Source organism: Rhinoderma darwinii, chromosome 2, assembly GCF_050947455.1.
Source record: "Rhinoderma darwinii isolate aRhiDar2 chromosome 2, aRhiDar2.hap1, whole genome shotgun sequence".
Taxonomy (NCBI): domain Eukaryota; kingdom Metazoa; phylum Chordata; class Amphibia; order Anura; family Rhinodermatidae; genus Rhinoderma; species Rhinoderma darwinii.
In genome coordinates this window covers 302,155,534-302,179,606 of record NC_134688.1, presented here as the reverse complement: position 1 = coordinate 302,179,606, position 24,073 = coordinate 302,155,534, and the positions used below count along the sequence as shown (strand labels likewise).

Sequence of the window (24,073 nt, the reverse complement as noted above, 5' to 3'; positions counted from 1 at the left end):
TGTGTCCTAGATTGTTAATACTCGGTTACATTAAATTTTTCTTTGGTGAACATTGTATAATATTTTAGCTTATACTGCACATTTTTAAAGGTCAAGTTACATTTTGCTAAACTGTTTTGTTCTTTTATTGAAATGTCTGAAACCCTTTAGAGAAAGCAATACTTACAGATGATGCTGCTGCATAAGATGAGCCGGACCTAGACTCGGGCGCATCCCCTTTATAAGTTGGGTTTTCCTAGAAAATGAAGAATTAAATAAAACCCCAAAAAAACATAAATTAGCTTGTGTGCATTGCACTGGATGAAAGAGCAAAAAAGATAAGGACCGTCGCACTAAAGGAGGTATTTTTTCACAGTCATTGTATCAGAAGTGATGAGAAAACTCTGGCAGCCAATTCTATTTTACCCCTACCCCTAACATAGCCACCATGTGGCTCTTAGTGTAACCCAGCTATTGGATGCCATATTGCTTGTCGAAATTAACATTGGCCTCCCAAAAACAGACAGCTCCATGGCAATGCCATTGCCTGTCACAAAGCCACAGCTCAGAAAGGGGAAAAGTCCTCTTTCAGAAGATAAATAAATGACTGTAGGGATAGCCATGCTTTAAATATCAGGTCAGGATGGGACGGAGGAGATCTGCCATTTATCACCCCATGCTTACATAAACTGCTGCCATGAAACAACGCGTGCTGACTCCAGCGGATAGCTTATCATCAGAAAGTCAGAAACAGCACTGACTACAAGAATCATAGCTTCACATTTGTCAATTGGGTAAGACATCTTGAAGACTAGATGCCAGACTAAATCACTATTAAGCACCATGGCAAATAGTGGGAGTCTAAATTGGCATTGAGATATATGGACTGATCAAAATTACAAGACAAACCACAAAACCGAAAACAATGCCAATAGGATTGTCTAGCCAACAAATTATGCTAAGTATATTACAGTGACAGAAAATTTGTGCAATATTTTCAGCCTTTCTATATTCCCAAAGAAATATGTAAATGTGAATATAAAACACGTCATTTTAATTCAATATAACACTACTAAAAAGTCATACCATTTTAAATAAAAGAAAAAGGCATATACTTGTTGGTTCAAAAATTACTACTTTACCAGGTATAATAAGAAATAATTTACCCTCTACCATGTCTAATTCTATTCATGCCAGTTATAACAAACTAAATGAAAAGCATCACTTCCTTTCCATGTGAACCAGCTGTAACAATACTGTCATCATTTTACTGCTACTTGCAGTTGGCAGAGGAACAGTGCCCAATAAAACTGTGCCAAGGACACACAGTCTCTACTGCATTGCTAGACTTTCAAGAAATCTTTTCTTTCTCTAAATCTTTCTTGCATCACATTTTATCTTTTTATATTTTGTACCAAGACTAATCGCTTATTTATTTGCCGAACATCTGTTAGGCCAGGTTCACACAAGGCATTCTCTTCATCTTTCAGGGAACAATTTGTGTGGATTTTTTTTGTGTGCAGTGGCTAGATATTAGCCCTGAGTTAATGGAAAAACATAATTTTTCACAATTATTTTTTCCTATAATACAAGTCTGGGAACATTTCCTAGAACTAAATAACACCTCAGAAGAGGCAAAAAACATATCAAATTAGTTTATTGCAGTGCTTTTAGTGAGATGGTGAGCAGTGATGCAGTTCTCAACTGTCTCACTAACAAACTTGATGTCATAACTGGAAAACACAGGAAGCAGGAAATCACACTCCCGATATCTCGAACCAAGTCAAAACCAAGGGCCTAGGTAGCGGAGATATAGGCAGTGGTTTGGATGGGTTCTTACACTAGAAAGCTGGGGGATACTAATAGCTCTACAAGGAAGCAGGAGAATCCACTGCGCCCCCAATTCTCCGTTGGGAGGATCCAACAAAACAAATCACCATATCTCCTAAACAGCTGTGAATGTACCATTTGGGGTGTAAAGTAGGATAATGGGATTACTGAAGTGCCACCACCAGGATTTCAGTGGCGTTAAAATACAAATTTTCATATGAAAACATTGTCAACGTATCTCCATTAAGTGGGGAAAAGAGAAAAGTCTCTTTTAGATATTTTCAATAATTGATTACTTCATCATAATGATGGAACAATTCCTTAGAGAAATCTAAGTACGGTGGTGCTTGAAAGTTTGTGAACCCTTCCGAATTTTCAATATTTCTGTATAAGTTTGACCTAAAACCAGATAAAGAAAACTAAATCAAACAAATGAGTCAAAAATATTAGAGGTGGTCATATATTTATTGAGGAAAATGATCCAATATCACATATAAGTATGTGAACTGTGCTTTCAGTATCTGGTGTGACCCCCCCCCCCTCCCCTTGTGCAGCAATAACTGCATCTAAACCTTCCCGGAAATCGTTGCTTAGGCCTGCACATCGGCTTGGAGGAATTTTAGCCCGTTCCACTGTACAAAACAGCTTCAACTCTGTCATGTTGGTGAGTTTCCTCCCATCAACTTCTCGCTTCAGGTCCTTCCATAACATTTCTATTAGATTAAGGTCAGGACTTTGTCTTGGACATTACAAAACTTAAAATTTATTCTTTAACCATTCTTTGGTAGAACGACCTGTGTGCTTAGAGTCGTTGTCTTGATGCATGATCACGTTCTCTTGAGCTTCCGCTCACGAACAGATGTCCTTATATTTTCCTTTAGAATTTGCTAATATAATTCAAAATTCATTGTTCCATCAATGATGGCAAGCCATCTTGGCACAGATGCAGCAAAACAGGCCCAAACTATCATACTACCACCACCGTGTTTCACAGATGGTATGAGCTTTTATGCTGGAATGCAGTGTTTTCATTTCTCCAAACATAACGCTTCTAATGTAAACCAAAAAGCTCTATTTTTGTCCCATCCATCCACAAAACATTGTTCCATTCCAATAGCCTTCTGGCTTGTCCAGGTGATCTTTAGCAAACTGCAGATGGGCAGCAATGTTCTTGTCACGAAGTGGGGAGGCAGCTGGCCAAACAACAGGGAACCCCAGCAATACAATGTCCCGCACAAGGGTACTTGGATAGTCCAGACAGTGGCCGCAGCTCTGGTACAAATGGAGATGGGTGCAGCAGGTAACTCCAAACGTGGCGGATGGCACAGAAGCCGCAGGTTGCGCCAGACGTGGCGAATTCCTCCGGACGTGGCAGATGAGACAGGACGTGACACGACTCCAACACTAATAGTCACAGGAACAAGAACAACACGTGATACAGGAACAGGTAACAAGGCACGGGTGACAACTGGAACGGGAAACACTAAGGGACCATTTGCAAGACACACTTGGGATAACTAACAACGCTCAGGCAAGGATTAGAAGGGCTGGGACCTTCTTATAGGCCAGGAAATCATGGGCAGTTGATGATGATGATTCTCACCTACGGGATACAGCAGGCCGGAGCGGAAGTGAGAGCTGGCATCTTCTAGGAAGGAGATGGGAACCAGCGCTCACGGATGCTACAGTTCTTTTTGGAGAGCAGCGTCTTTGTCCTTGCAGTCCTGCCCTGCACACCATTGTTGTTGAGTGTCCTCCTGATGTTAATGTACTCATGAACATTAACATTACGGAACAGTGTCATCACAAATAATTTTTTTATATGTTAAAGATGTTAGTGCTTTAATAAAAACGTTTATATTCATTTGTGTGTTTGTGTTTTACTGTTTCTTATTTTTACACTTTTTCTTCCCTATGGGGGCTGCCATTTTTTGTTCCATTTCTGTGTGTGTCGATTAACGACACACACAGACATGGAATACGGCAGCCACAGTCCCATAGGGACTGCGAACGGCTCCCGTCCCATTGACTGCCGTGTACGGCGTCTGTGTGGGAACTGCGCATGCGCCGCTCCCACACAGTCCTATTCGAAATTGGCGCCGTCCGGCGCCATTTTCCTGTGGACCGGAAGTCTCGGCCGGACAGTAATATTACTACTTCCGGTCGCGGCTTCCGGACTTGTGCACATGGAACAGCGGCAGCAAACGGAGCGGACGGGCCGGAGGGAGCCGCGGCGGCAGGAGCAGGTAAGAGATTTCAATGTATGTTAGTGTTTGTGTGTGTTTACTACTGTATGTAAACCTACTACACTGTGGGTTACCTCAAAAAATGGCGACACACAGTGTAGGAGGTTAAACCTTTCAAACCCCTCGTTTATCCCGGCACTAGCCAGGATAAAGGAGGGGGGGATGCTGAGAGCTCACTAGAGCGAGGGCTTTTAACCCAATGTTGCAATGCTGCAATTTTGGGAACTAGCTCCATCTAGTGACCAAAAATGGGTAGTATTATAAATTAGAAATAATTTATAATATTTCCTGACTCGCGAAAAAAATAAAAAAAATTTGAACAATGTTTAATCACCCACACACTAAATGTTTAATTTTTTAAAAAAAAACATGTTTTTCTGGCAACACATTCCCTTTAATGTGAGAAAGGCCTTTTGCTTAGAGGTCACCTTGTGTTCCTTTGTGACCTCTCGGACTACAATACCCCTTGCTCTTGGCGTGATCTTTGTTGGTCGGCCACTCCTGGGAAGGTAATAATGGTCTTGAATTTCCTCCATTTGTACACAATCTGTCTGACTGTGGATTGGTGGAGTCCAAACTCTTTAGTGATGGTTATATAACCTTTTCCAGCCTGATGAGCATCAACAACTCTTCTTCTGAGGTCCTCAGAAATCTCCTTTGTTCGTGCCATGATAAGTTTCCACAAACGTGTTGTGAAGATCAGACTTTGATAGATTCCCGTTCTTTAAATAGAACAGGTCGCCCACTACCACCTGATTGTCATCCCATTGATTGAATACACCTGACTCCAATTTCCTTTCAAATGATCTGATAATCCTAAGGGCACATTCAGACGTGGCGGAATGGCTATTGAATTCCGCTCTGGACAGTCCGCAGTGGAATTCTGCAGCAGCAGTTTTTTACATTTGTTTCTATAAATTTTTAGGAAACTTAGTTCAGACATTGCAGAAAATAACTGTGCAGAATTTAGGCTGCGGTGTAGAATATTCCCTCCCCAACATGCTCATTATGTTGCGGAGAAGAAGTGGAATTTCACTGCGGATTTCAGCATTTGCATTGTAAAGGCCGAAAATCTGCAGCAAGTCTGCTGTGATATCTGCAACGTCTGAATTACCTGTCAAATATGAAAATGTTGATGCAAATTCTCTAAGAATCTGCAGCAACATTTTCAGCTGAAAAATTCTGTCACGTCTGGACATGGCCTAAAGGATCACATACTTTTGCCACTCACAGATATGTGATATTGGATCATTTTCCTCAATAAATAGATGACAAAGTCAAATTTATTTGACTGATTTGGTTTTCTTTATCTACTTTTAGGACTTATGTGAAAATCTGATGTAGTTTTAGGTCCATTTATGCAGAAATATAGAAAAGTCTGAAGGATTCACAAACTATGAAGCACCACTGTACAATATTAATACCTTCTCCAAATAATTCACGTCAGTCAAAGCCTGTAAATGCCTAAATATTTGCTGAACCACCTATTGTTCAAATAATGAATTTCACCTTTATATTTTCTGTTAAGCATGTTCGTCACGCTACAAGACTCTAGCCTAGCAGCACCCTATCTGAGGAATGCTACCACAAACATCTAACTCTCCTCCACATTCCATGCTACTATACAAAACTCATCTGTTTTACCTAAGGTCACTGCAACCTATAGAGACGATTCCTCCATACACTATGTCACCATCAAACAGCCTGGTATTGTAAAATCGAACACTCCTTACCAACTTTACACGCAAGCTTCATTGTTCCCAAAATTCCCCACAGAGCTGTCAGTTCAAATGTATTTCTTTCTACTTGTCCACACTTGTTCACATTACCATTCCATTCGAAGTACTTTTCAGCATGTAATACCGCTTATTTTTCTGCATTTAGCTTGCTGTTTAATTCCTTATGAACTAGGATATGTACAGTGTAAAGATACATTTTTACAAATAACATTATAATCTGTATATTAGGCTGGGGACAATATAGCTCTTCGTGCAAATCCACCTGGCAGGCCCTGTTCACATCTTCATTGGAGGCTTGCGTTATAGATTCTGTTGTTTTCGCTTGCGCGGTTATGTCCGACCGGCATCATGACAGAAACCATGACAGACCCCCGGCGAAAGCCATTAAAATTAATAGGTTCTGTCGGGTGCTATTTGTTTTCATCATACAACGGATCCTGAGCTTCCGGTATTCTTGTTGTTCTACTCCTATGACAGAGCAAAACAGAATCTGTAACGCAGATGTGAACTGGGCCTTAAACTGCTTATTTGGTATATTGCTAAAGCTGATTTATAAGCCTCACAATGAAAGGGATCATAGGCTGACCTAGGTATCTAATATATGATATCGGTATGTTCTCCCTTCAGTTTCCTCCCATACTTCAAAATCTTTTTTGACTTGCATAGTAATTCTTATAAAACTGGCCACGGCAGGTAGGTGTATCTAGTAAATTTCAGTTGAGAGAGAACCTATTACATATCACTTTGTGCATGCCTGTTTAACTGCGCACACAGATATTTAGAGCTGCTGCCATGAAAATGTTCACAATTTCGAGGTTCCATGCAGAGGCTGTCTGACAAATTCCTCAAACGTCAGCTTAACAAATAACTCATAAACAAAGGCTTTAATCAAACAGCTTTTTTGTATTCCAAAAGCTTTACAGAGAAGCCCTAGTTTAAATTTTTCATGAGGTTACATAGTAAATAACTTGTGGCAGTTCTGTTTTTTCATTCTAATACATGCTCACTATTGTATCTGATTATTTTAAGTAATTATTTTATTTATTTATTCACTTATAATACATGTGAATCGAAAATTTCCATTAATATGATGGTAAAGTAACAGAAATTAATAAATAAGTAAACAATATTAGTTAAAACATCACATTAATATAAGTAGCGCTACATGGACACTACTAATCTCTTCATGAAGAAGTAATCGGTCACAGATCACTTTTGTAGAAATGTCCTTCTCCTGTTGCAACCACTGATCAACTGACATGTATGGCTCCCTCTCTTTAAAAAAAAAAAAAAAAAAGTTTCTTTACCAGCTGCAGTGTGTGTTCGGGTGTGTTTGCAGCTTCCGTCCATGGGTTCCGTTAGGCTGGATTCACACGACCACATTACGTCCGTAATGGACGGAACGTATTTCGGCCGCAAGTCCCGGACCGAACACACTGCAGGGAGCCGGGCTCCTAGCATCATAGTTATGTACGACGCTGGGAGTCCCTGCCTCTCCGTGGAACTACTGTCCCGTACTGAAAACATGATTACAGTACGGGACAGTTGTCCGACAGCAAGGCAGGGACTCCTAGTGTCGTACATAACTATGATGCTAGGAGCCCGGCTCCCTGCACTGTGTTCGGTCCGGGACTTGCGGCCGAAATACGTCCGTCCATTACGGATGTAATGTGCTCGTGTGAATCCAGCCTTAGACCTTTCCGTCAGAGGAACCGATGAACAGAAAGCCAAACAGAAACAATAGCTTATGTTTGCATTACCATTACTTAAGGTTTCCGTTTTTTTCCGGGTTTTTTTCAGTCGACAATGCTATTGTTTCCGCTAAAAGAACGGAAACCTTACGGAACGGAAACCAATTGAAACGGAAGCATTACCATTGAAATCAATGATAATTATAATGAAAATTGAAGCTATGGTTTCCGTTTGACTTTCCATTCATCGGTTCCTACGACGGAAAGGTCTAACGGAACCCATAATTGGAAGCCTGACGCTGATGTGAACAGGACCTTATACAGTTCTGTGTCACAGCAAAACAACATAATACACACCTCAGCTGCTGCAAACCTTCTTTTTGAAAAGGATGAGTATATTTATTATGTTTAATATTATTATTATTTAGGATGAGCATATAAATTAAGCAATAGGGTCCAGGGAACTCATCCTTTGGCCTTTTTTAGTTGGCCGTAATGCAGACACTTCTGTATTAGGCCCCATGCACACGGCTAAAAAATCTCTGTAATTGCAGATGGCAATTATGTACCCGCCCGGTTCCATTGGCCACTGACACCTTTCCGTATCGCTACCGTAGAACCGTGCCGGGAATTATGGAACATGTCCTACTTTGCGTTTTTTACAGGCCATGCTCCCATACTTTGTATGGGAGTACGGCACGAAAATGCGGCCCGCGGCCGTCGGCAGCTGGTCATTACGGGCACGGCCATGTTCATGAGGCCTTAGGCCTCCTTCACACATAGAATTTTTCTGACTGCATAAAAAAACACTTCTAAAAAAAAGTCAGTGTTAAAAAATTGTAACATGCGGTTTTTAAGGCATTTTTAGGTGGCGTTTTTCAGTGTAATTTTGTACAAGATTTTTTTATCTGTCGTTTTTTAAGTCCAATAGAGAAGCCCATGGGAAAAACATCTGAAAAAAGCATGCTGCATTTGTAAAGAAAAATTTCACTAACCACAAAATTGCCTTAAAAACACCACAAACCATAACGCAGTTGTGTGTAGTGCATTTGATATTTTACTATAGACTTTAATGTAACATTTGGCCACATAAAAAAAAATGCATTGAAAAATGTAGCAAAAAAAGCCCTTAAAAATGCCATGAAAAATAAACAAATACGCTGCGTGTGAATCCAGCCTTATGGCCACAATACCCGGACTTCCCACGATTATTGAATTAGGGTATATTCACATGTGCGGTTTTGCCAAGTTTTCTTACCGCAAGCATTTTTACCACGATTTTGAAAAATCACTGTAAAAATGCATTCGTTTTTCGGCGCGTTTTTTTGGCCACGCGGTAAAAAACGCGGCAAAACCCCACCATGTGAAGATACCCAAACTATTTCAAAAGAGGTTCTGCAACAGCAGAATGTGTATTATAATGAAAAAGAACTCTTGTGACCAAATTAGAATATACAGTAGGGGCATATTATCGCACATATTATTTACTATTTATTTAATTTGTATTTTATTTTACTATCATTAACTAACAAACGTATTATTCCACACAATTGTGGTGTCCAAATCCTGGCGTTTTATGCAACTTTGGGCTAATTGAAATAGGCAGCTGCAAATTTCACGAAAACACACCTTTAAAATTGACTCTACCGAAACCCTGTGGAAAACATGTTTTTTCATGTCTCTTATCACATACTAAATCCCTTTATACTGAGGCGCACTGAGCGTGCTATAAATTATGCCATTAAATCTGTGTAATGATGTCACAGCTTATACTTAGATAGATCCACTTTCACTTCTGTGATCTATAACCGATGAGGACACTTTTCCATAGAGTTGAGTAAGTTCAGATAAGGGCCTGTTTACATCAGCGTCGGGTTCTCTTTGGGGTTTCCATTCATCTATTCCATCAGAGGAACAGATGAACGGAAAGCTAAAACTTCCATTTGCATTACCATTGATTTCAATGGTAATGCTTCCGTTTGAGTTGGTTTCCATGCCGTAGAGTTTCTGTCCTTTTTTTTTTTAATGGAATCAATAGCGTAGTCGACTATGTTATTGTTTCCGTGAAGAAAACGGAAACTTTACGGAACAGAAACAAACGGAAACCAACTGAGACAGAAGCATTACCATTGAACTCAATGGTAATTCAAACGGAAGCTATAGTTTCCATTCGGCTTTCCGTTCATCTGTTTCTCTAAACAGAATAGATGAACGGAAACCCCAAAGGGAACCGAACGCTGATGTGAACAGGCCCTAAGAAGTTTAACACATTCAAAGAAAACAAAACAAGCCCAAATATGAGAATTACCTCATAAAATCAGCTTGTAAATTGAAATTCACTATCGTAAAACAGAAAATGTACAAACTCTTCTCAGCCTCAGGTATTCATTTGGCTACAGAACTCCTTGGCTGCTTCCAATAATGTTATATTTTGCCATAAAGGGGATATTATTCCACATACAAACACACATAGCTTAATTTACGAAAAAACAAAACAAAACATAATACATCACATTATTAATATATTTCTAGATTGCTATTACTATTTAAAAACAAGGAAACACCGGTGGTAAAGAATGGCTATCATTGCTGCAACATTGTTAGAAAACAATACATACAGAGATAATAACCCATAACCTAATCCTATGGATACCATGAGGAGCACTGGTTGTAAAAGACATCTCATACCCTTCATATTATTGTGCATGCAGGCTGCCATGCTTCTTTCTTAGGGTATGTTCACACGCAAACGCAAAATACGTCTGAAATTACGGCGCTGTTTTCAGGTGAAAACAGCTCCTGAATTTCAGACGTTTTTGCAAGTGCACGCGTTTTTCGCGGCGTCTTTTACGGATGTAATTGGAGCTGTTTTTCATTGGAGTCAATGAAAAACGGCTCCAAAAACGTCCCAAGAAGTGACCTGCACTTCTTTGACGCGGGCGTATTTTTACGTGCCGTCTTTTGACAGCGACGCGTAAAATTACACCTCGTCTGGACAGAACATCGTAAAACCCATTGCAAGCATTGGGCAGATGTTTGCAGACATAATGGAGCTGTCTTTTTAGGCGTAATTTGAGGCGTAAAACGCCTGAATTATGTCTGAAAATAGGTTGTGTGAACATACCCTAAGGGCATGATCACACGTGGCGGAATTGCTCTGGAATACAGCGTACACGTTTCTCCATTGCCTTCCACAGCTTTTTAGTTGAGTTTGTTTACACGTTGCGGACAATTCCGCTGTGGAGCATAGGCTGCGGAACGGAATTTGGTGTCCGCAGCATACACTGACTGTGGCGGACGTGTAGCGGACTTGTTGCGGACTCATTGAGGAATTTCTCCATTGACTTCAATGGAAAGTCAAAATTCCGCAATGAAGTGCGCAGATGTTATGTGTGCTGCGTAGCGGATTGGTTTTACTACCATGACATTTCGTCATTCTGGCTGGACCTATGTATTTCTAGGTCTACAGCCAGACTGAGGAATTCAATGGGGCTCCCGTAATTACAGATGACTACGTGTGTGCACCCGTAATTACGGGAGCGTTGCTAGGCGACGTCAGTAAATAGTCACTGTCCAGGGTGCTGAAAGAGTTAAGCGATCGGCAGTAACTGCTTCAGCACCCTGGACAGTGACTTCCGATCACAATATACATCAACCTGTAAAAAAAATAGAAGTTCATACTTACCGAGAACTCCCTGCTTCTTCATCCATTCCGGCCTCCCAGGATGACATTTCAGTCCAAGTGACGGCTGCAGCCAATCACAGGCTGCAGCGGTCACATGGACTACCGCGTCATCCAGGGAGGTCGGGCTGGATGGCGAAAGAGGGACGCGTCACCAAAACAACGGTCGGGTAAGTATGAATTCCTTTTACTGCGGAAAGGGCTGTTCCCTCTTCCCCTCAATACGCAACGGCTAGTCCGCATAAATTTAATGCCCATTTTAGGCAAAGCCGCAACAGAATCTGCAACGCATTGATGCGGACAGTGGCGGAAGAACTCCGCCACGTCTGGGCATACCCTTACTGTCAATTGAAAGATTAGCTAGAACCACATATACAATCGCCTCACCTTGTAGTGGCTTGGACAGCACATTGAGAATCACTATAGTGTAATGCTCCAAACCTACCTCCGCTGCAAGGTAATTCCCAGTTGCAAGGTGTTTAAATCTATATAAACTGTTCCAGTGACCAGCACCCCCTCTGCAAGGATCATGATGTACAACCTGTAATAAAAAGAAGACTATAAGGCATCCAAAATGCATTTGACTACCTTAAATCAAATGCAGGTCCCTGCTCGCCAGGTATAATATACATATGATCTGATTTCTTATCAGTTATTTCTTCTTCTCTGAATAATTGTGCCGCTGCAATTTCCTCTGTAATGACTGAAGACAGATATAATACTATGTATGTAATGAAGTTATTTATTTCATGAGTGTAACTTCATTCAAGGGCTAAATGTTTTCCTTGAAAACTGAAGCCACCAGAAACTATTCAAGTATGTGCCACTTTGAGGATGGCTCTAGTAGTAACTGCACTTTAAGGCCTTGTTCAGACGGCGCTCCAAAAAACCAACGTGTAAACGTTTCAAATACGCTACGGTTTTTGTAAAGTGCTTTTTAAACTACAAGTGTTTTTGATGCGGTTTGTGCGCGCTTTTTGCACTTTTTTTGGCACGTAATTAGGACTCCCATTGACTATGGGAATTAGGAGCGTTCTCGGTGCATTTTTAGCGCTAAAGAATTAACCTCACGCTTCTTTTTTTACGACACAATTTTTAAACACGTGCTCGTAAAAAACGCATTGTATGCACTAACGGTGCACTTTTCCATTGATGTTAATGTTAAGCTAAAATCATGTTTTTATTATCGATACGAAGAACTTGTCAGTGACACGCCATGTGGATAGGGCCAAATAGTATCTGGGAGCATCAATTTGCAAGAAAATTATTTGAACCTTGAACCAATTTAGGCTTCATTTAGACCACATTTGGTGTTCCAAACTGTCCCGCCGCACATATAGACAGTGCTTGACTACACACTTGCATACGTCTGTCATAAAAAGAAATATTTCCTGTGCGGTCCACGTTTATTGTTCTATACAGATGTATTGAAAAGTGCAGTCAACCATGCTTTTCAATACAGTTGGGCCTGCGGGATCCCAATGTATCCCAGCCAAACATATACCAGAACACCCTTTTGGCAGACTGTTGTATACACTGATAGTACACCAATAATTTCCCCCCTAGTACTTCTCACCTCCACCTCCCAGAGTGCGTTGGAGCTAGTAGCTGAAGTGGCTGATTGGCGCAGAGTGGTACGCAGAAATACATGATGCCGAGATTTATATTCATCACATGTAAGAAACTTCTCTTGCTCAGCATGAAAAAGGCGAACCACATCACCCTAGGAAATTATTAAGAAGTAAATAAATGATCGTAAATATGTGCATCAAAAAAACACATATAACAGAATATAAACCAGACACATGTGAAATGCACAAAAGTGATGCACAATCATGGGAATTTAGTGCAAATTTAGAGCTTGCTTACTAAAACATGAAATGTCACACAGTCTAGCAAACAATGTGGAACCTTTACTACCATGTGTGCAGCTTACAATGGTGATAATAGAAAGATAATGATTATTTCATTGTAAAGCTGGCTTCCCACTTGTGTTTTTTTCTTCTATGCAACTGAGGTAAACTGATTGACAAATTGAGGTCCCATGCACACGTCTGTAATTTTCATCCATAATTACGGAATCCGTATTTACGGATGAAAATGAGGACCAATTCCGTAATTTCAGACTTAATTGCAGTTATCGTGTGCACATACCCTTAGCGGTATGTGCACACGTTAACTGCAATTACGTCTGAAAAAACTGACGTGTTTTCAGGAGAAAACAGCTCCTGAATTACAGACGTAATTGCCTGTACTCGCGTTTTGCCGGGCGTCTTTTACGGACGTACTTTGGAGCTGTTCTTCATTGGAGTCAATGAAAAACGGCTCCAATTACGTCCCAAGAAGTGTCCTGCACTTCTTTTGACAAGGCTGTAATTTTACGCACCGTCTTTAGACAGCGACGCGTAAAATGACAGCTCGTCTGCACAGAACATCGTAAAGCCCATTGAAAGTAATGGGGAGATGTTTGCCGACGTATTGGAGCCGTTTTTTCAGACGTAATTCGAGGCGAAAAACGCCTCCATTACGTCTGAAAATAGGTCATGTGAACCCAGCCTAAAACATGACTGCAGGATCAAATTACTCAAAGAGCTTAACTGCCAAAACCTTTAAGTGTCTCTATAGATTTAGTAACAATTAAAATAGTGGTGATGAATTTGTGAAAAAAAGGTTTGTCATGCAGCTCAGGAGTGATGAAAATGATAAAACATAGGATTTCGTAATTTTTTTCTTACCCCTTTCAGGACATCCTCCATGTAGTCTTTGAATTGCATGAATAGATTGATCTTCCAGCTGGTGTTAGAATTTAAGGAGTTCACCTAAAACAGAGTCATTCCAATAAAATGTGTGTGTACACTACAGTTTTGGGGGGGCATAAAGTAATACAATTTTATTATAATTTATGGGGTAAATTATAGCGTAAATCTATGGCAGATCTTAGCCGGCATAGATGTCATACTGTTTAAATGGCACCATGTTCTGTATTTAATAATTCCTGAAAATAACTCAAAGCAGATGTATCATGAGAATATGCTGCCTTATTTAAGGGCTATAATACCAAATGGCACAAAAATATTGGTTTTGGTTAATAGCAGATAAGAAAGAATACTGGACTGCACTGTTATGACTCCACTGTATTTATCTCACCCATGATTGGCTGCCGCTGTATATAAACGCAAATACATCAATGGCCATCATTCATTGGTAAAGGGTGCGGGTAAAGGTCGAAGAGCCCTCGACTCATGAATACAGTGAACTATGAGTCTGCTGTAGTCTTTCAAATTGGTTATGAACCAAATAGCATTATATTTTTTGTGCCGTTTGGTGTAATAGCTCAGCGGACTTGTCTTTATAGAATGCTGCCCTTAAATAGGGCAGTATATTCACATGCAAGGAAGAGGATATAGAATTGTCTGCCGGTTACTTTGTCACTGCGGAACAAAGGAGCAGATATGTTACATTTCAATAAGCCTTGTTTCTTCCAATAGTAGCTAATTTAGCCAGATCTAAACAAAAAAGGCCACACTTACTGATACAAGGGCATGTTAAACCACCAGCAGTATGCAGAGAAGCAATAATGTTATGTGTAAAAGGTAGCACAGAAAATACTGATGAACAGGCACTCTTGGGGCATGACCAGACGTGGCGTGTTTCTGCCGCCACTGTCCGCATCAATGCCGCACATAATATGCGTTGCAGATTTTGTTGCGTCTCTGCCAGTGGCGTAACTACCGCTATAGCAGCCGTAGCGGCTGCTACGGGGCCCGCGGCATGGTAGCTATGGCTGCTACAGCGGGACGTCACTGAACACTACGGCAGAGCAGGGAGTTATCTCCCCTCTCTGCCATTAAACAAAAGACATGTATCCCCTATCCTGTGGATAGGGGATACATGTGTGATCGCTGGCAGCGATAGGGAGAATGGGGGACTGAAAGTCCCCTGAAGTTTTCCATCACAAACCTCTGACTTCCGGGGTCTGTGTCAGCAGCTCCGTAGAAATGAATGGCGTTCCCTACAGGGGGGGCTGTATGGCGTTCCCTACAGGGGAGGTGCTGTATGGCGTTCCCTACAGTTGGGGGCTGTATGGCGTTCCCTACAGGGGGGGGCGCTGTATGGCATTCCCTACAGGGGGGGGCGCTGTATGGCGTTCCCTACAGGGGGGGGCGCTGTATGGCGTTCCCTACAGGGGGGGGGCGCTGTATGGTGTTCCCCACAGGGGGGGCGCTGTATGGCGTTCCCTACAGGGGGGGGGCGCTGTATGGCGTTCCCTACTGGGGGGGGCGCTGTATGGCGTTCCCTACAGGGGGGGCGCTGTATGGCGTTCCCTACAGGGGGGGCGCTGTATGGCGTTCCCTACAGGGGGGGGCGCTGTATGGCGTTCCCTACAGGGGGGGGGGCGCTGTATGGCGTTCCCTACAGGGGGGGGACGCTGCATGGCGTTCCCTACAGGGGGGGGACGCTGTATGGCGTTCCCTACAGGGGGGGCGCTGTATGGCGTTCCCTACAGGGGAGGGCGCTGTATGGCGTTACCTACAAGGGGGGGGCTGTATGGCGTTACCTACAGGGGGGCTGTATGGCGTTCTCTACAGGGGGGCTGTATGGCGTTATCTACAGGGGGATGTATGGCGCTATCTACAGAGGGGGCTGTATGGCGTTATCTACAGGGGGGGTTGTATGGCGTTATCTACAGGGGGGGCTGTAAAAAAGGCACTATCTACAAGGGGGGGTTGTGTGACACCCAGGGGAGGGGGGGCCCCAGTCAAAAGTTTGCTATGGGGCCCAGTCTTTCCTAGTTACGCCCCTGGTCTCTGCCTAAAATGGGCATTAAATTGATGCGGACTAGCTGTTGCGTATTGAGGTGAAAGTACTTTCCTTCTCTCTATCAGTGCAGGATAGAGAGAAGGGACAGCCCTTTCCCTAGTAAAAGTAAAAGAAATTCATACTTACCCGGCCGTTGCCTTGGTGACGCATCCCTCTCTTGACATCCAGCCCGACCTCCCTGGATGACGCGGCAGTCCATGTGACCGCTGCAGCCTGTGATTGGCCTGTGATTGGCTGCAGCCGTCACTTGGACTGAAACGTCATCCCGGGAGGCTGGACTGGATGAAGAAGCAGGGAGTTCTCAGTAAGTATGAACTTCTATTTTTTTTACAGGTTGATGTATATTGTGATCGGAAGTCACTGTCCAGGGTGCTGAAACAGTTACTGCCGATCGCTTAACTCTTCAGCACCCTGGACAGTGACTATTTACTGACGTCGCCTAGCAATGCTCCCGTAATTACGGGTGCACACACGTAGTCCCTTTGACTTCCTCAGTCTGGCTGTAGACCTAGAAATACATAGGTCCAGCCAAAAAGGAAGAACTATCATGTTTGTAAAACAAATACGCTCCGCAGCACACATAACATCTGCGGACTTCATTGCAGAATTTTGACTCTCCATTGAAGTCAATGGAGAAATTCCGCAATGAGTCCGCAACAAGTCCGCTACACGTCCGCAACTTCCAGTGTATGCTGCGGACACCAAATTACATTCCGCAGCCTATGCTCCGCAGCGGAATTGTCCGCAACGTGTAAACGAACCTAACTAAAAAGCTGTGGAAAGCAATGGAAAGCTGTGGAAAGCTGTGGAAAGCAATGCGGATTTCCACAGCGGACTGTCCGCTGCGGAATTCCAGAGTAATTCCGCCACGTCTGGTCATGCCCTTACACTTCCCATTTATGAGGGGGTGATTGCTTAGTATTATCAATGCACACAGATAAGGCTTCTAATAGGGTGCAAGTTACACGGTTATGTGTAGTGCACCATGCTGGCTTACAGCCTCTTGGTTATGTTACTTACACCCATACTATTAGATCAGGCAGGCTGCCTAGCACCTTCTAAGTGTACTACACTAAGTACTGACACCCCATTCTCCAACAACATCATAAGGCCAGGCTGAAAATAATAAGCATGATAAACATGAGGTATTAGCCGATACTTTGGCTAAAATATGTGAGCGGGTTGCGAGCTTGGCTGTTCATCAGTATTTTGCACCTGTGTGATTTTCCTCATATAACATTGTGGCTTGTCTGCATCCTGTTTGGAAATGGTGTTTTAACCTGCGCTAATATCAGTAAGGGTATGGTCCCATGTAGTGGCATCTACATGCAGACAAAACCACGCTCACTTGCGGTGGTCAATGCCTACATGATTCTGCTGTATAATACTAGGAAATGTATGCAGCCGGTCTACTGCACGTGGGCAAGGTTTTGGCCACATGCGGACGCCACTACATAGGATTGTACTTTTAATATGGCATTTTTCTGTGATTTTAAGTAAATTGAATCCCATTTTCTGTAATGAATTTTACCAGATCTGCTGACAATTATCCCACGTGTATAGCTAGCCAAGGTTTAGTTTTCATCGTGTTTGTCATTATTTTTTTTATTTTTTTAATTAAAGGCAAGAATTGATCCAAGAGAGGGGTAAAGGATAAGGTGAATAACCTTTAAACTGCTACCTTTATAAAGCATACTACTAATGATCCTTTTGTTCCGAGTAATAATTAAATCAGATTTTCTGTCTGCTCTTTTAATGCACCCAAAACATTTCAGCCTAATTAGTTGTCAGAAAGATAGAAAATGTGGGTGGCAGATTATTGCTGTATTTTTGCAGTTTTTGGACGCAATTTAATGTAAATACAGCCTTATGCTCAATAAGAGTTGTTTGCCAATATAACCCAGACCTCTAAAGATGGACACGTGTGCCCTAAATTAGAAAACGTTTTCAGCTAATTGCTGGCTGCAATGGGCCATAAGTGGAAGAAAACCCATACATATTTATATACAAATGTATGACATCCTGTTTGTTGCTTGCACCTACAGATATACTGTAGAGAAACAGAAAGATAAAGATGTACAATGAAAACATCAGCATTAGCATAACAACTACAGAGCCTTCTTTGATGCTCATCTTTCCATAATGTAGTCAGTGAAACGTCCCCAGTATAGGAGGTCATTAAGAAATAACAAGAATTTCATTTCTTATACTTGCAAATCCAAGACCAAATTTGAGGCTGTTAGTCAGCCAGACACACCTACACATATAAACAAAATCTGGGAAATCTAGATGGCTAAGTCAATAAAAAGCACACAGTCACCCTGAAATTACTGTATAATCATTTACTAAACTGTAATGAGTAGGAAACAATTGTATCTGTCAAGTTATTAAATTGGAAAGTATGGGTGGCATGCCTAAATAGCATAAAAACTTCTATCTATTTTGTTCTCACCTCCTTGCAGCCCGGGTTGTCACTGAGTTCATAGTTACTGGCATGTAGAGGTTGCCCAGCATTCACAGGGTTAAGATTCACCTTATCCCCAACAACCACCTATAAAAGAGATGTGTGTTAAAATGATACTCAGCAAACAGAACAGTATATATATATATATATATATATACACACACACACACACATATATAATCACACACATATATATATACACACACATATATATATATACATATATATATACATATATATGTATATATATATATATATATATATATATATATATATATATATATATATATATATATAACTGTAGTTTGTGTTTTGGAGAACTCTGCTGTACTTCCTTTCTCACGTTGGTGCCAATTATTAGATACAATAAAATGTAATTTTGCTTTGGCATTAGAATTGGGTGTGGGTATGTTAGGGCACAACAAGAAAAATAAAAATTCTGTTTGTTATGTCTAAAAAAAAGAAATCTATTTAAGTAGAGTAGTCTGGTGCCGTGTTCAAACAGGTTCTCGGCTATCAATAGGCAGTAGATTCCTGCAGACAATGCTGCCATTTCTTGGATGACATCAATGCTGTGTAATTGACATCACCATTACCCGTAAGACAGAAGGACAGTAACACACTAAATGGAAAATGACTTTACCAAAGAAGTAAAATAGAAGGAAGAAGTATTTCACCTAGATATTCAGGTTTGGATGGGATCTATATTTAACTTCCTATAATTTTAACATTCTGCCAGTATCCTTTGTTATCAACTTTATTTAGCAGTTTGCGGAGTCCCTTGTATGTTTTAGGGATTTCCTTACATTGTCTCCATTACTGCGCAGTTTCCAAAAGGGTTGGATGAAAAGCCAGGACCCCTCATTTCCAGTTGCATCAAGTGTAACACGCATGGCATTCTTTTCCAGCAGCGCAGGAAGGCGTTTATTCACAGTAAGGTACTTGTTACTCTTCATATGAAGCAGCTATAATAAAGTACAGTTCAGTCACACACAGCAAATACAGGATATCTTTCCTGTATAAACGACATCAGGGGATCTTAGGCGAACATGTCATGGACAGGGGCGGTGAAGTGTCAGGCTGTTTCTCATTCCCTGATCAGTACTGATCGGGCTGTTAACTGCAGTGCCCTTGTATAGCCGTAACTCCTCAAATTACAGGCTACTAAGGGGCTGTTCACATCTGCGTTGAAAGCTCCGTTAGGGGCCTCCGTCGTAGATCCGGCAGGGATTACCGGAAACAATAGTGCAGCGTGCTAATATTATGGTTCCACAAGGGATATACAGTGAAAGCTTTTTGAGATGACCACACAAAGTTGCATTGAAATAGGGTCTTCTATAGGGGTGGTCCTCTCAAAGAAGTTGGCTAGTATACATAGGATATGATGGAACTGAAAATCTGTCACAGAAAATCTAGACTAGACAAAGGGGTGGTCTTCTGGAGAGGTTTCACTATATGTGGATCTATACATATCTATGTATATTTTGTTAATTTCAATCAATTTAGTGACTTCTCTAAAACGACATAGGACAGTTCTTACCTGTATTACACTGCCATACTTCACCACCTCACCATGGACCTTCTTATTCTCGGTGTCATTTTGTTTTTGCTCCATTGTTGCTGCATGCTACAAATGAGAGGACAGGAACTGCTCAGAAGCGCACTACTTGTCCACTCAATAATAATCCTCACACACACATCTGTTTTACACTTGACTTGAACAAGAAAGATAAAGGACCTGTTCACACAGAGTTTTTTTCGCCGGCATAAAAAAATCTGCCTCCTTCAAATTCCTGCCTGCACTTTCATGCTGCGTTTTTAAATGCGCTTTTCGCCCTCTGCCATTTAGCGCCGCAGGCAAAAAAAAACGCAGTGAAAAAAGCTTTTTCTGACTCACATCTATTTCAATGGGAAAGACAGAGATGGAACCGCAGCAAGAAAGAGCATGACGCTTTTTTTTATTACCGCGAGCGGTAAACGGAGGCGATTTTGGCCGCATTTTGGCACAGATTCCAAAGCATTTTCCGCATCGAACTCAGCATAAAAAAACTGTGTGAGAACTGGGCCAAACAAAGTTTCACATATTTACAAAATTTAAAACATTTTATGTTGCCTTTTAAAAATAGTGATATGTTTACATATTTACTTCAGAAACCAATTCTAAAAGAGAAAATCAAATCGGTGTGACCATAACATTGGGGCAGATTTACTATTTAAATTGAGCTAAAATTCTGCCATACACGCCGAGTGCCACATTTATTAACTGTTTTAGGCCGGGTACCCATGGGTTGAATACGCGGCACAGTTTTTCGACCTGAAACCTGCAGCACCTTCTGTCCAAAAAACATTGTGGTGCGGTTTGTCGAACGGAATTTCTATTGCGGAATGCAGCTCTGGGGTAAACAAATAAATGTCAATACTTGCCCCCTCCCTCTTTTCTGCGTGTAGTCCCACCTCCCAAGATGACGTTGCAGGCCATGTGATGCTGCAGCAAGTGATTGGCTGCAGCGATCACATAGGATGAAATGTCATCCCAGGGGGCTGGACTGCAGGACGAAGAAGAGAGTTCCGGGGAAGTATGATTTAAAAAAATAGCTATTTTTGCGGCGGAACACTTGGATTTTTGTTGCAGGTTTTGCATCCCCATTGAATTCGATGGGGAAAACCCGCAACAGAAAAGCATCGAAAACGCAGCATAAATTGACATGGTGCGGATTTCATTTCCGCACCGCAGGTCAATTTATTAATGTTTATGCAGCGGTTTTTTTCTGCAACGTAGACATGAGATTTTCCAAATCTCATCCACTTTGCTGCTACTTAAAATTCTGCGGAATTTCCGCACAGAATTCCGCAGCGTTTACACAACATGGGAACCCGGCCTTAGACACTTTTTGTGGCTCGCTCAACAAGGCTTACTGTTAATCGAGCGTGGTCTAGCAGAGTGGGTGTGGCTTAATATTTGACACCTTGCACCAAAATTGCGCCAAAAGTTTGATGCAAATAACTGCCACGAACTTAAGACAATCAAGAGGTGGTATAAGAGAAACGTGTCTAACATGTCTAGCAAGATACACCAAATTTATCATATAACGTGCAACACTTCGATAAATTTGAAACTTCTTCTGACTGCCTGGTCTAAGTTTATGCTGCCTAAAACTTGGATATTATTAGTAAATCTGCCTCAATCTTGCAATACATACAGTATATAAAATGTTTATGTGTACATTCTGGTTGATATACTGAAATGAGTGTGGGTAGCCATGACCATGTATATATACTGTACATGGCACAATTTAAGGATGGCATGATGCATACTGATTAGAATGAAACCAACCACAGAATGTCTTCATCAGGTCTGTATGTTTTTGCCCTGCTTAGTTAGATTTGCTTCAAATACTGAATTTTTCTCTCACATCCCAAAACACCCAACACATATATGTTAACTGTTAATTCAATGTATAAAAATAGGGGATATGAACCATAGCTTATACCGAATATAATATCCCATACTGCACTATAAACATTCTCACTAACATTATTCAGAATCTGCCGGAGCTATCTAAATATAATATAGCAAAAAAAACTAGAGCACATAGATTTCTATAATCCTCCTTTAATAGTTGGCTGAGCCCAACAGATAGAGAGAAATTTGTTAAGGTAATTGTCTGCTTATAGTGTCATTTGCATGTTACCTGAAGCTTTTGCAGAAGAAGAACATCGGAGATCTTTTCTTTTTCCTGTTTGGCCTGCTTAGCCTTCCAATATTGCTTTTGGGCAGAATATCTGTTCATAGGACAGACCTTAAACAGGCAGTCTATAGAAAAGAGAGAGAAAGGAGCAAGCTAAATAAGAACAGAAATGTATCCATATCAATAAGAGTAGGATAAATAATGAGGTTATCATAAGTAACTATCTCTTATATTATAGTATATAGGTAGACATTTTAGGCATCAGTCGTGCAGGCTCTCTCTTTAGCTATACACACTTCTACAAGAGTTTTACACAGAAAATGTAAGAAAATGACAAATCGTTCTGCCATTTGGCCAGAATCAGTCACACCGTTTTGATGCAGTTTTTCATGCAGTTTTTGGCTTAGTTTTTTTTCTTTTGTGTCCACTTTTGTGTTTGGCTAAAAAAAACTGAGCCAAAAACGGCCACGAAAACTGCATTAAAACTGTGTGTGTGATCCTTGTATTACAGTTCTTGAGACAAACAGGAATGAGACCATTTACAATGCGAATACACTAGTCATGTTATTCTCACCTCTGAATTTTTTGGGTGGATTATCTAGATCTCCTGCAGCAGGCTCCACTACACATCTGTCATCAACCAAACTGTCAGGGAGAGAAGAAATTAAAAATAAAAAACTACACATTCCAAACAAAACAAATAAGTGAAAATAGACCTACATAACTTTGCCCTATAATATTGGCTTATTGGTTTATGTACATCTTTGCAGAGCCAGCTTTAGGGGGATGGGCATATTGGCAAGTTTCCAGGCCCCCCATTCTCTCAGGGCCCGCGGCCGACTATAACTACCAAAGAGGCTGCTACAGGGCCCGTAGCATGAAGAGGCCCACGCCGCCCGGCACATAAATATATAAAATATATATATATAAAACATAGATACTGTACAATTGAATACTATAGGCTACAGGCCACGTTAGGCCTGCAGTCTATAAGATGCTGGGACAGAATCCCTGCGCAGCCGGCGTGATGAGGTCACTAGATCACGCAGGCCTACCCAAGGGTCCCATCTGAATGCTGTGGAGCAGCTCCGTCCGTCGCGGGAACGGGGCTAGATAAGTACCATTTTTTTATATTTGTGTGCAGCTATCTACAAGAGAGGGGGCTGTGTGTGGCGCTGTCTACAAGAGGGGGGCTGTGTGTGGTGCTATCTACAAGAGGGGGGCTGTGTGGCGCTATCTACAAGAGGGAGGCTGTGTGTGGCTCTAGCTACAGGGGGCTGTGTCTGGCGCTATCTACAGGGGACCGTGTGTGGCACTATCTACAGGGGGCACAAAGGGGGCTGTGTGCGGCACGATCTACAGGGGATGGTGTGGTGCTAACTACAGAGGACACTGTGGCGCTATTTTTATGGTGTTTTTTATTCAGTAACAGTATGGGGGTATTATTCAGTCACTATGTGGTTATGGTGTGGAGGTATTATTCAGTAACTGTATGGGGGTATTATTCAGTCACTATATGGTTATGGTGTGGTGGTATTATTCAGTAACAGTATGGGGTATTATTCAGTCACTATGTGGTTATGGTGTGGTGGTATTATTCAGTAACAGTATGGGGGCATTATTCAGTCACTATGTGGTTATGGTGTGGAGGTATTATTCAGTAACTGTATGGGGGTATTATTCAGTCACTACGTGGTTATGATGTGGCGGTATTATTCATTAACAGTATGGGGGTATTATTCAGTCACTATGTGGTTATGGTGTGGAGGTATTATTCAGTAACTGTATGGGGGTATTATTCAGTCACTATATGGTTATGGTGTGGTGGTATTATTCAGTAACAGTATGGGGTATTATTCAGTCACTATGTGGTTATGGTGTGGTGGTATTATTCAGTAACAGTATGGGGGCATTATTCAGTCACTATGTGGT

The 24,073-nt window shown here is 41.5% G+C and overlaps 1 protein-coding gene across 1 annotated transcript in view; it reads right to left on the bottom strand.

Annotated features, from left to right (window-relative positions):
• The window catches only part of ITPR3 (inositol 1,4,5-trisphosphate receptor type 3), a 244,458-nt gene that overhangs the window by 170,189 nt on the left and 50,196 nt on the right, over window positions 1-24,073 (bottom strand). Inside the window, exons 2-10 of the mRNA XM_075853510.1 lie at window positions 22,716-22,786; window positions 22,145-22,266; window positions 19,993-20,079; window positions 19,259-19,417; window positions 18,441-18,539; window positions 13,903-13,986; window positions 12,744-12,890; window positions 11,613-11,708; window positions 167-235 (exon numbers count right to left, since the gene is read on the bottom strand). Coding sequence (XP_075709625.1) covers window positions 167-235; window positions 11,613-11,708; window positions 12,744-12,890; window positions 13,903-13,986; window positions 18,441-18,539; window positions 19,259-19,417; window positions 19,993-20,079; window positions 22,145-22,266; window positions 22,716-22,786 — 934 coding nt within the window. The remainder of the gene's footprint in view (window positions 1-166; window positions 236-11,612; window positions 11,709-12,743; window positions 12,891-13,902; window positions 13,987-18,440; window positions 18,540-19,258; window positions 19,418-19,992; window positions 20,080-22,144; window positions 22,267-22,715; window positions 22,787-24,073) is intronic.